The sequence below is a fragment of the Marmota monax genome, unplaced genomic scaffold, assembly GCF_021218885.2.
Source record: "Marmota monax isolate L192 unplaced genomic scaffold, Marmota_monax_Labrador192_F-V1.1 WCK01_AAM20220418_F8-fsc00020, whole genome shotgun sequence".
In the NCBI taxonomy this organism is placed as follows: domain Eukaryota; kingdom Metazoa; phylum Chordata; class Mammalia; order Rodentia; family Sciuridae; genus Marmota; species Marmota monax.
Window position 1 is genome coordinate 23,564,243 of NW_026692912.1, and position 12,033 is coordinate 23,576,275.

General features: G+C 43.3%; 1 protein-coding gene across 2 annotated transcripts in view; it reads right to left on the minus strand.

Annotated features, from left to right (window-relative positions):
• Med27 (mediator complex subunit 27) overlaps positions 1-12,033 on the minus strand; it is a 181,673-nt gene that overhangs the window by 119,812 nt on the left and 49,828 nt on the right. For both annotated transcript variants that reach the window (XM_046451423.2, XM_046451424.2), the window contains exon 3: positions 1,985-2,115. In XM_046451423.2, coding sequence (XP_046307379.1) covers positions 1,985-2,115 — 131 coding nt within the window. The remainder of the gene's footprint in view (positions 1-1,984; positions 2,116-12,033) is intronic.

The window sequence follows — 12,033 nt, forward strand, 5'->3', positions numbered from 1 at the left end:
GAGTCTGTTGATTGCCTTGGTGCTTAAAATAGTTTCTAAGTGTCCTCATAATAGCATGTCACCTGTAAACAGGTTTCAAGCCAATGCAAATTAACAAATGGTGAACAGATGGACTAAGAACTGACTTTTGTCAAGAGAGTTAGCAACAAACACTTTTTGGCTCCAGTCTTACGGGACCATTAGAAAGTCTTTCACTCCTCGCCAACATCTTGCCTCAATAGACAATCCATGCATGGAAAGTGACAAGTTACAAGGCCACCAGACTTCAGAGAGCTGCAGGTTGAGCTGTGCAAAACCCCCAGACCAACACGTAAGCAACAACAGAGTGCAACGCTCCTCAAGAAGCTTTGGGCTTCTGTGGTCAGCTGCTTCTTGAGAAATATGGCACCCAGCACACACAACACTCGAGGACAATTTGCCCAGTTCCCTTGGCTGTGTTCATCCTGTCCAGGAAGTGAACGCAAAATGTGGAGGAAGTCTGGAGAGGTGTACATGGAGGTAGAAGAGTGCATTCCTGCTGGACAAAGGCCCAGGAAGCATCCCTGGGGGCCACCCCAGCTCTTCCCTGGCCTTTCCTCCCAGGTGTCTGCCCCGGGTCATGTCCTGAGAGCCCTTTTTTGGCTATTCTACTTCAGCACGCTCCCCCCTCCCACACCTTGCTCTTCTTTATTCCCTTCCACTGATTATAACTAGAAATTATGGTGCTAACTTATAAATTTGTTTAGAGTTTTTTTCCTGTCTACCCCAACTCCCATACCACCACCATCCAGTAAACAAAAGACTCCTGGAAGACTGTGTCCATCTTCCTCGTGATTACATCTCCAGAGCATGGACCATGCCCCAGCACACAGTAGGCACAATAAATATTTGCTAACCAAGCAGAAAATAAATGAGATCTTCAGTAAGGGCAAACTATTAAGTCTTCTATGCAAATACTCCTTTGGGCAGGAAATGTAAAAATGTAGTTTGTCTTTTAGTTCATAAGCAAAAGGGAGTCTAAGGACAGCAGGACAGTTGAGGAATGTGCCTGAAGTCTATGCCCAGCCTTCTGGGGGGGGGGGGGCCCCTCTTTATCAGCAAGGACTGACAGCTGCATCATGAAGCAATCCTTGGAACACATCTCTTAGGGCTTTTGATACACAATAACTTAACAGGTAAATGGATGAAACAACATGGCATATTCACAAGAAGACATAGCAACAAAAAGTACAAACAGCCTGCTGAATCTAAAGATATTGAGTGGAAAAATATGGATACACTGGTCCCAGGCGGGCGCACCTCAGTAGTAGAACACTGCTCCTCATGCACAAGGCCCTGGGTTCAATCCCCAGCACAAACACAAGCTGACAGAGATGCCATGTTGTGCGGCTCCGTTTATATGAAGTTCAAGGGTAGGCAAACTGTTTCAGAGGCCAGGCTAGGGAGGAAGGCAGCACAAATACGCTGGGAACAAGGCAAGGAAGGGGCCCTTCCAGCCTTCTGGCAGTGGTAGTACGTGGAGGTCCACATGTGTGAAAGAACTCACAGAGGTGTGTGCCCTAGGAACCTCGCTGCACCTAGCGCAGAAGGGCACATGGTCACTGCCCAAAAGAAGCAGCAACCCAACTGCTTCCAATGCCAGCTCTAGCCGACTCTCTAGGCGTTCCTCGGCTGTCTCCTTTGTCAGATAAGGACAAGGGTAATCATATTCGGCCAAGTTTGGGACTGTGATAAGGAAACAAATGAAATGATAAGCTATGTGTCATCTAAAAGTCTTAGAAGGAAAGGTCACATACAAAACATGTAAACTACAAACTGCATTACAGCTGCTTCATAAAGATCTATGCAAAGGATGTTACCATAGCACTTGGTTTCTATTTCCACCATACTCCTTTTTTAAAGAAAGAAACAATTCTGAAAACAAAAATAACTTTCCAGCAGCTCAAAACAAGCACAATGTCGAGTTCACCCAAAAGGAAAGTTATTTTCCAAACCCATCACTCACTGAGGTGGCAGGACCAGGGTGGTGGGCTGTGCCTTTGGTCGACGCTTGGCAGACACTCCCATCTGGTTTGCAGACCGCTTCAAGGACTGCTGATTCAAAAGGCCAGATGCCAGGCCTGCATGGTACTGCAACTACAGAGAAGAAGAAAACAAAGGGGGGAGGAAACAGCATCAGACCACCAAATGACACAGTCCCAATCTGCTCCACCAGTTCAGGAATATCATACCCAGCTACCAACATGCTGCTGCAAGGAATTTTTCCTAAAGAGAGAAGTGCATTAATAGAAAAGAAATATGGATAAGGTTGCTCATGGCAGCATTACACAATGATGAACACTGGACTCAACCAAACTGTCCAACAGTGAATTGGGAAAGCGGTTAAAATGTCAAAAGAACTTTACAACATCATTTTGTGGAATTAAAAATAATTTGCATGTAAATAGACACTTAAAATGCTATCAGTATATTTCTAAATACTAGTAGGAATTGGGTAATTTTTCTTTATTTTTCACTCTTATTCATATATTTTATGGAAATAATTTTAAAGCTTATGTCACTTTAAAAAAATAATAAGAGTCCAAGGTTTCCCTTAAAGACAGAGTTAGTTCTGAGAACTCATGTTATTATCATATCTTCCATATAATAAAAACCACAAAACTCGTAGCCTATCATAGCGAGCCAGGAACACACAACCATCACACACTCAAGTGCCACGCGGCTACTGTTTTCATGGTTAAGGTACCAGCATCAATCAGAAGGACAAACTCAGGACTATATCTGACAAAATGTATACAAATAGAGGCTCGTTGAGAACTGGTGAAGAAGTCAATATCATCTCCACTTACCTATGACTGGAAACAAGTAGCAGGGAGGAAGCACATACTTTAAGTGGGCTCAGTGCCAGCATCCTTTGCTTTATTCCTGGACAAACTGCTGAGCTCTGAAGTTACAGGACAGATCATTTTACCCTCTACAGTATTTCACCTTCTCCATTGGAAAAGAGAAATGACACTGCCTAGTTCTAAACCAAACAAGAAATTTTAAAAATCCACTTCAAGATAACAGTTTGTGTAAAATGCACACATTTTAAGTGTACAGTTTGATAAGTTTTGGCAGAAGTATTTATCTGCATGACTAACACCCCAAATCAAGACACAGAAACCTTGCATCACTGCAGAGAGCTCCCTCACAGCCCCATGCAGCCAATCCCCCAACTCCTACCACTAGGACCTATGGATTTATAAAACTCATCATTCTCACTAACTGCCAAATAAAGCGTCTCTCCAGCTTGATATATAATGATGACTTTTTAATTCTGGGCTTTGTATTTTAGATTGTAAGAGTCATCATCAACTCTTCACAATAAAATCAGCCTTGAAAGTTGTCCCAATTTTGAACAGATGTAAACAAAACACTCAAATGTGCAAATGTAAAGCTATGAATCTAGACTGAGACCATTTATAACATCCAATGTTTCCTCTTCTCTTCTCAAATTAAGCAAGATCTTTCAAACATATATTTAGAATAAAGTAAGTGTACAAAGAGTAATTCATTCTAAAATTCTGATCAATTTCTTTTCAAACTGTTCTTCCTAGGCATAGATTTTCTTTGTCGTGTCAGCTACTTACAGCTCATGGTAATGAAGCTGCTGACCACCACATATAAAGGGCTGGGCCCTGGATGCGAAGGGTAATAACATTCTAAAAAATAAATGGCCTCACCTAATGCCACTGGGCTGCACACAAACAGAGTGAAGAAAACAAAGCCAATTGAAATGATCTGCTCCTTGGAAGTGGCTATAAAAATGAAGATACCAGTGACCCAGCAAGACTGAAACGGCTGTATTTGGAGCATCCATACTGCTTCTTAACAGGCTCTTGATTTACTTGTTCGATTTGCTGTGCAGTCTATGGCTGTCCCACACAAGACAAGGATATATTGCCTTCATAATAAAAATGGAGCTCTTCTCAGGATAGAAAAGGGGGGCATAATTTGCCTCTAACAACTCATCTTAGACCAATGAATTTTGTTCAAATTTGGTTTTCTCCTACAGATTTCTTAAATGGGAAATCAATGGAGGCAAGGGACAGTACAAGTTTGAAAGACAATGTTTCAAAATGTCAGCTGCCTGGGTTTCGATCTTCCCCACTAGAATTTGCAATGAGTGCAATATGCATGGGGCTTTATGGAATTTAAAGGGAAAGACGGCTTGGCAGGGCCCCTCCTGGCTCAAGGAATCATCTCTCCTTTTGGCTCTCCTTTATCCATGCAAACTCAGCCATTCCACTCCTGCTGACTTGGAGAGGAAGAGTCCTGCAAACTATGCAGAGTGGCAGGGGGATTTTGCCCACCTGGCATCATTTGAATCGTCTGCTCAAACAAAACACAAAAGAGCAGAACTATATGCTAACTGCATCTGCCTTTTACAGGGTTCCTGTGCAGCCCACCATCTTGGAGGCGCTCAACCACAGCACAGCTCCTGGAGCCCATGTAGGTGGAGGGACGTCTCTTCCCCCAGAATGAAACTTGCCCTTGCAAACTGACTCATAGTGATTAAGTGGCATTTGTTAATCATATATACGGATCCCAGTTTCCAGGAACACAGCTCCAACTGTCAAGATCTATAAGGGGCCCATTAAATATTAACCGGACCACCTTTATAATGGGAGAAAAGGTCAAAGTTAATAAAACTGACAGGCAGCTCCTGTCCAACAGGATTTATACATTACTCAAGCACCTAAAAACTCTGTTCCATGAAGCTCGGTGTAGATCCGAAGAGAGTTTTGGAGAACGTTCACTCGGCTCATCGTTCTAGAACAGAAGGGAGCTCAGAGGGAACCCACAACCAGCATTAGGAACATATCACTCTACAAAACAGTGCCATCAGTTTCCGATTACAGGTTCTGTAATATTTTCTATAAAAATACATTTCAATAAACAATCTCCTCTCCAAACGTCTGTGGCATGGAAACAGCTCTATTTCAAACAGCAACTGCTGAAGTTCTAATGTGATTTTCTAATCAAGATCATTTCACTAGCAGCAAGAATAAAAGAAAAGAAAAGAAATAAATCCATCTATTCTTTTTTTTTTTTTTTCACTTCCTACCACTGCGGAGACAGGGTGTGTGCATGGCGAGCAGGACAGGGTCTTTACTCACCACAGGGCTGCCACACCATGGCACCAACACCCCAGAGCTCTGAGTTTTGAGAGTATTTCTCCAGGTACAGTTCTGCTCTATTAATTTCAGCCTTCTATTTTCTATGAATGATGTAGAATTCTTCCATCAGTTCTCAACCTAAAGCCTTTTCTAATCAATTATATCTACTTATCCCCTCAACACGTAGGAAAATTTCAACACCTTATAATGACCTGAGGGAAAGACCAATTAGAATTAGGAAAATCTTGGTTTACTGGGTATTTTTTAAAGTACTGCTTGGTGATACTAAGCATGTGAGAAGCTCAAAGTGTCATCAGGTAGGGTCTGTAATATTTTCTATATGCCCAGCCAGCGAGCCTACACAAGCATCCTCTTGAGAAATGTGCTCCTGGGCTTTGCTACTAGTAACTGCTATGTGATCATACATCTCACTTCCTTTTCTAGAAAACAAACATTATATTTTCCTCAAGAACCCATTAAATTCTAAAATTGAATTCCTCCGTGTTCCTAAAAAGGGCATTAAGCTTCACCATAAAGAGGTGAAGTGATATCCCTACTATATTCTTATAATAAGCTTAATACAACTTCCCTTGGGCAGCCTAGGTCTTTACAGAATCTTCTTGAAAGAGTCTAAACTGGTCTGGGGTGTGCTCAGTGGCAGAAAGCTTGCCTGGAATGCAGAGATCCTAGGTTTCCATCACCAGCACCGCCACCCCTCCCCCCATCCTCCACTTCAAAAAGAAAGTCTGAGCTCCTGGTGTCAAAATTGGATTGGGCTGGGGATATAACTCAGTTGGTGGAGTGCTTGCCCCCACCATGCACAAGGCCTTGGGTTCAACGCCTGGCACCATCAAAAAAAATTTTTTTATTAGCTTTAATAAGCTATGAATTATAATTAATGACATATACTGGAAGGAAATATGACAGAAAATGATAAAAACAGCATTCAAATGCAAGTTCTGGTTAAAATTTCAGATTCAAAATCAAATGAGCAACAAATTATTCCCCTTAGTTAGTTCTCCATTTGCTTGTCGGCCACATTGCTCTGAATGCTTCTACCTGCTCCAAAATAGATAAAGAAAACATTTTCATTTTCCAATGAACCTAAGTTTAAAAAGAAATTTGTCTTGTTCAATATGCTAATTAAGCCAGTGGCATTCAATCAGGCCCAGTACTTGGAGGTGATGTGCATGCTGGAACCTCCCAGGGGTCCATGCCATAGTGTCTCACCATATGCAACATCTTTCTACCGGTGCCATATGGCCGGAATCCCACTTTAAGAGAATTTGACATTCAAAAATCTCAAAACTTATAAACCAGAGCGATCAAGATCTGATTCTTCCCACTATTAAAAAAAAGCATTACTTCCTTCTCAAAGATTCACCAAAGGCCTTCTTTACAGAAGGGACAAGTGGGGGTGCTGGAAGAACTCTCCTGACCTTAAGGTATGTTTCACTTTATTTTAAGAATTCACTTTATATATGTTTCTAAGAACATTAACAGTGCACTTGGTACTGCCATAACCAAATCCTATGGAAAAGAACAGGACAGAACTAAGCTCTAACACACTGTAGGAAGCTTAGATCAGGGGCCCTCGGGACAGAAAAAAGAAATCAGGAGGGCAAGGACACCTCCCACCCCACCCCACCCCCAGTCCCCCCTGTAAGTCACTCTGGGCCAATTCCCTCTCCAAACACATAGCTCCTATTGTCCTGGGATGTGGGACAGAAGAAAGGCAGCCTGTGCTATTTCCTTGGTCAACAGTGACACTGGCCACCCAGGAAGACCAGGAGAGTGCAGACCTTGTTATTGGTTCCTCTGTGATCCCGCTGCACACAGTGGCTGCTAGGCAGACTGGAAGGTTAGTCAGACTGCTCGGGCCTGGCCTGGCATTTTCGCCCATCTAGAGAACAGACTTGCTCCATCCAACAGTCCTCTTACCATTGGCCTCTTCCAACATCGGAAAAGGAGAGAAGCCAACCCCACCCCACTCATCTCCATTTTACATGAGGAGGCTCCAGCCTTAAAGAGGTCATTGCCCAAGGTCACACACATCTGAAGGAGGAGGTGGGCCACCCAGGACTCACCTCACATGTGAGGAACTAGCACTTGTCATGCCCACTTAAGCAATGACACCTGGTGATTCCTTCTGGACAGGAAACTACATCAGGTGAGTGTCACTCACTCTGGCAGCTCTTGTCTGTGCCCTTTGCCTGGCCTCTCGGAGGCCCTGATATGCTGCAGGCTCTCCCCACTACCAACTGCATCAGGTGCAAGGTGGTGAGTTGGCAGAAGTTTTTGTTTTTAATAATTCTTCAGATGTTGATGGACTTTTATTTTATTCATTTATTTATATGTGGTGTTGAGAATCGAACCCAGAGCCTCACACATGCTAGGCAAGTGCTCTACCACTGAGCCACAACCCCAGTCCCTTGGGAGAAGTTTTAAATCTCATTGTTTTAAGGTCTTATTATTCAGCATTAAAACCTTAGAGAAAAAAAAAATTATGAAACCATAGGAACTTCAATACTATCAGAAAATCTAAATTCTACTCTTGGCTGTAACATATTCAATGTTTTTAGCAGCTTTGATGATGCTTCCTAGTTATTGTTCTAAGACGGGGCAACTGTGGTACTGCTAATGGGCTGTTTTTACTGGAGAATTTTCTTTGAGATTTCATGTTAAACATAATGATAACAACAAGCAAGGACATAGGTGCCACTTTGCCTCTGCAAATCAGTGACCAAAAAAGCTGGCTGGTACAAGTCCACTGAAAACACTTTCAAGGTCCAGCAGAACATGCAGAAACCCATAATCACAATCTAAGAACATGTGACACCTAGACTGCTGCACGCCACACACAACTGGGTCAAGTCACCCTGCACAGATGTGTGTGGTACACTGGGGGTGACAGGGGCGTGGTGCTATCTGAAATTCCCATTCAGTCATTATTTCCCCAAGCCATTAGATTTCAACTAGAACCAAGATTCGTGCAAAACCAGGAACACTTCGTCACCACTTTGAGTCGCAAAGACCTTTGCCCCTCATTACTGAAACACATTTTGTTTCCAGCTAATGAGTAAGAGCCCTGTATTACAATAAAGCTCTGGTTCCTTTTCTGAGAAAAACTTTAAGCAAAAAAACAGGCGAGCTTGCCTGGTATTGTCTGTGCCAAGGAAAACAACTACAGAAAGATACCCAAGTCTAATTGTTTTGCTTAGATTTTAATCTAAATACCAGATAATGATATTAGCTTGATTTTTTCTTTTATCTCCCAACACTTCTTTCAAATAGCCAATAGTTGTTTAAAAAAAAAAAAAACTCAAATTTGAGCTTGTAAATAATGGGTAAATAATCTTTTTAGTTGCTCAAAACAGTACCAATAAACCATACAAAGGAAACCTCCAATTTATTTGCCTATTTGTTCTCCACTGGGAAGCTGGGTTTGGGGCCCTTCAATTACCATGAAAGCAGGACACCCAATCAGGGCTGTGCTTCCTTGCTCAACTGTGGCATGATTTACTCAGTAAATGCCATCTGGGTTTCTTTTCTTCCTACATATTAATCCTCAAATGTCCAAACTTCAAAAGATACTAAAGAAGTAAACAGACAGCAATCTTTTCCTTTCTGAATAGTGACAATGTTTAGGTTGTGCAGAGCTGTTCCACTGGAACTTCCCTGAGTTCACACGTTTATTAATAGGTCTTTCTCCACAACTGCTCCTGTTTACACTACAGCTGTAGCATGCTATCGTGCTTCCAAAATGCCAATCAGCTAGGAGACACATCACTCATGTAGCAGAACAGATTCATTAACAAAGCAAACTGTGAATGTGGCTAAAAATGGAGGAGCAGCCCTTGTGAGATGTCTGTAAGGGAGAGAAAGCAGCCTAAAGAGAGAGGCAAGAGCAGGCAACACAAGAGAAGATCAACCAGGGGACCTAGAACCCTATCGCCCTGCCCCACATCAGCCAGCCCTCCTTGTCACATCAGGCTCTCATCAAGGTGCCCCACAAGGTCTCAGAGAGAAGCGTCAGCCCAAAAGAAAGATCACTGGACAGCAGCCTAGTGCTAGGGGCTGAGGATTCTGTCCCCGTTAAACTCTCCTGTCAAAGGACAGTGCCCAGTGAGATGGGGTTTGGAGTGGCGTTATTTGGGAACTAACATGGGGGAAGATGAGGTCTTATTCAAAGAGGAAGAGGCCAGATTTCTTTCATTCTAATGGGGTAAGGACATAGCAAAAGGTGGCAGGCTGCAAACTTGGAAGAGGGCCCTCACCAGATACCAAATCTGCTGGCACCTTGATCTTGGGCTTCCAGAACTTGGCCTCCAAAACTGTGAAAAACACATGTAGCTTATGCCACTCAGTCTACTCTATTTCTTTACAGCACCCAACCCTAAGACACGTGGCCACTTAGGAAAATGCAGGCAGGAAACAGAAAGGGGTTTATAGCAAAATTTGACAATGCAGTCATAAGAGCACTGTAAGGGATCACTGAAGGGTGGTGACAAGGATGAGGGTAACTCCCCTGAAAAGGGACAACATGGCAGGCAAGTTTGTATGTACACCTATGAGAGGAAGAAGTCCAAGTAAGATGAGACATCAAGTCCCCACTGCCAATAAGCCTGAACCACCCCAAAATAATCACCACTGACATCTGAGACTTCTGTACCCAAGAAAGGGGAAAGCATATATGATGCTTCTCTGTTACTGATCAAAGACCAAAGTAGCAGGGAAGAGGACACAACCAGAATTATTCCTAGCTACACTGCCAGAAATGCAAAATACTAGTTTTTTTTTTTTTTAATTTTTGTACTTATAGATGGACAGAATGCCTTTATTCATTTTTACATGGTGCTAAGGATCAAACCCAGTGCCTCATACATACCAGGCAAAAGCTCTGCCACTGAGCTACAGCCTCAGCCCATACTAGTTTTTAAATAAATAACTTAATGCCTGGATCAACAGTGTGAGAGCAAGTTTACAATTATGCCCAAGGTCCCTTCTGACACTGAAATGCTATGATAGCATAAAGAATCCTCTATGAAAACGCACTGTGGACTTGACTTCCCAGTGTAAAAATCAACACTGGTGGAATTCAAATGTACTTATGAAATGCAAACATTTTACTAGTCACCACAAGTCCCCAATGAAGGCAGCCAGCGAGAAGGTTGAGAAAGGGCCCTGATGGTTTCTGGTACAAAAGCTGCCCAGGCGCTCACATGGTGATCCGTGTAGTACTTTGTTATTCTTCCCCAACACTTACAGGTGAGGCATGGGGAAAAACCAGCATTCTAAATAACAGATCTGACCCTGGATATTTTTCCCCAAAGAGAAAATAAGAGTTTTTCAACCAAGAAATGAGTAAAATGAAAACCAATGGACACTTCTACATCTCACGAATTCTAAGCAATGATCATTTGCAAAGTTATTTAAACTAGTAAGCATGATTTTTTTCAAAAATTACCAATTTGATAAAAGTAAAATTATAATTAAATTATCATAAACTTCTTCTTTTATGGGTAGTGCAAGGAAGGGATGGCTCCCTGGGAGCTAAGAAGGTGCTCTATGGGCCTCCTGGTCATTTAGATTTCATGGGGGAGCTTCCTGAACTCCTTTCCTCCAGGGTCATAAAAAACCTGCTTCTTCTGCTTGAAGCACTAAGTCCAGGTGTCAAATGCAGCCCCACCAGCTTCCCCACCTTCCCCCCATAAACCCAGAGTCCATTAGGAGGCAATGGCTCAGGTCAGGGATCTGATGGACACTCCTCCACCCCTGGTGACTGGGAACAGGAAGCAGGAGGCGGTAGGCAAGAAGGAAAGGCAGTGCAGAGAAAAATCAGACAGAAAGAAGGGAGCCAGAAAGCCACCAAATGGGAAAGATATACAACTATGATATCAAAACAGCTGGAGGTAACAGGTAGAAGTGAGAGGACAGCTGCTTCACTTGGCATGCAAGGCCAGCGACGGGAGAAGGCACTTTTTTATTGATCATTTTTCACAACTGCAATATTGCTTCAGGAAAATGGAAAATGAGGCCTGATGGCTCAGGACCACCAGGAGGCACTGGGTGCAAGGAAGCAACTGCTTCCTCTGCACTCTGCCAGGACACAGCAAAGGCTGAACTCAGGGGCAGTGAGCTGGCCAGTTCCACAAAGGCCACCTCAGGTTCCGTCTCCCATCTGATCCCGGTTCTTCATTAGCCCCATGAGAAGAGCTATGTCTACCCGGCAAGCCCCGAGTGTTGCCATGTTTACTGAGCACACTGCTTGAGGGGACTTTAAAGGGTTTTCTTTTCTTTCTATCCATGGAAGAAGGCACTGCCGGCCTCCCTTCCAGGTGCAGAAGACAAAGAAGGGCTGTTGCTGGATGAAGTAATATGATGTTCACCAAAGCGCCCAGCACAGAGCCCAGCACTCTACAGGCAGGCACACCAAAGCTGCTCTCGTGATCTTCAGGAGTGGCCGTGCCCAGAAACTCCCTCCTCCAACAAAACTGATTAGAGCGATCAGTTTTTAATCAAATGTCACCCAAAACATGTCAGATAATAAATTGGTAAGTGTAATGGAAAAAAGGAAAAATGCACCCACTGGGCCTCTGAATGAGTAGCTGTATTGAGAAGGAAATAACTCAAAATTTTTCCCACACAACTGAGGAAGATGATCTATCACATGGAGATGCTGATCCTGAGCCAAAGTCTCAATAAAAGGAGGAACAACGGCGTAAGGCTTGCAGAAAGCCCTGTGGGCACACTAAATGAAAGGTGATCCACAGGAGCAGCTGGAAGCCCCTCCAACAAACTGTGGAGGAGGCTGCTCTCTTAATCTAACACAACCTGACCACCCAGAAAACGGGCTCAACCTTGAGGCGTGACACAGTCGGGTTAAGGAGCA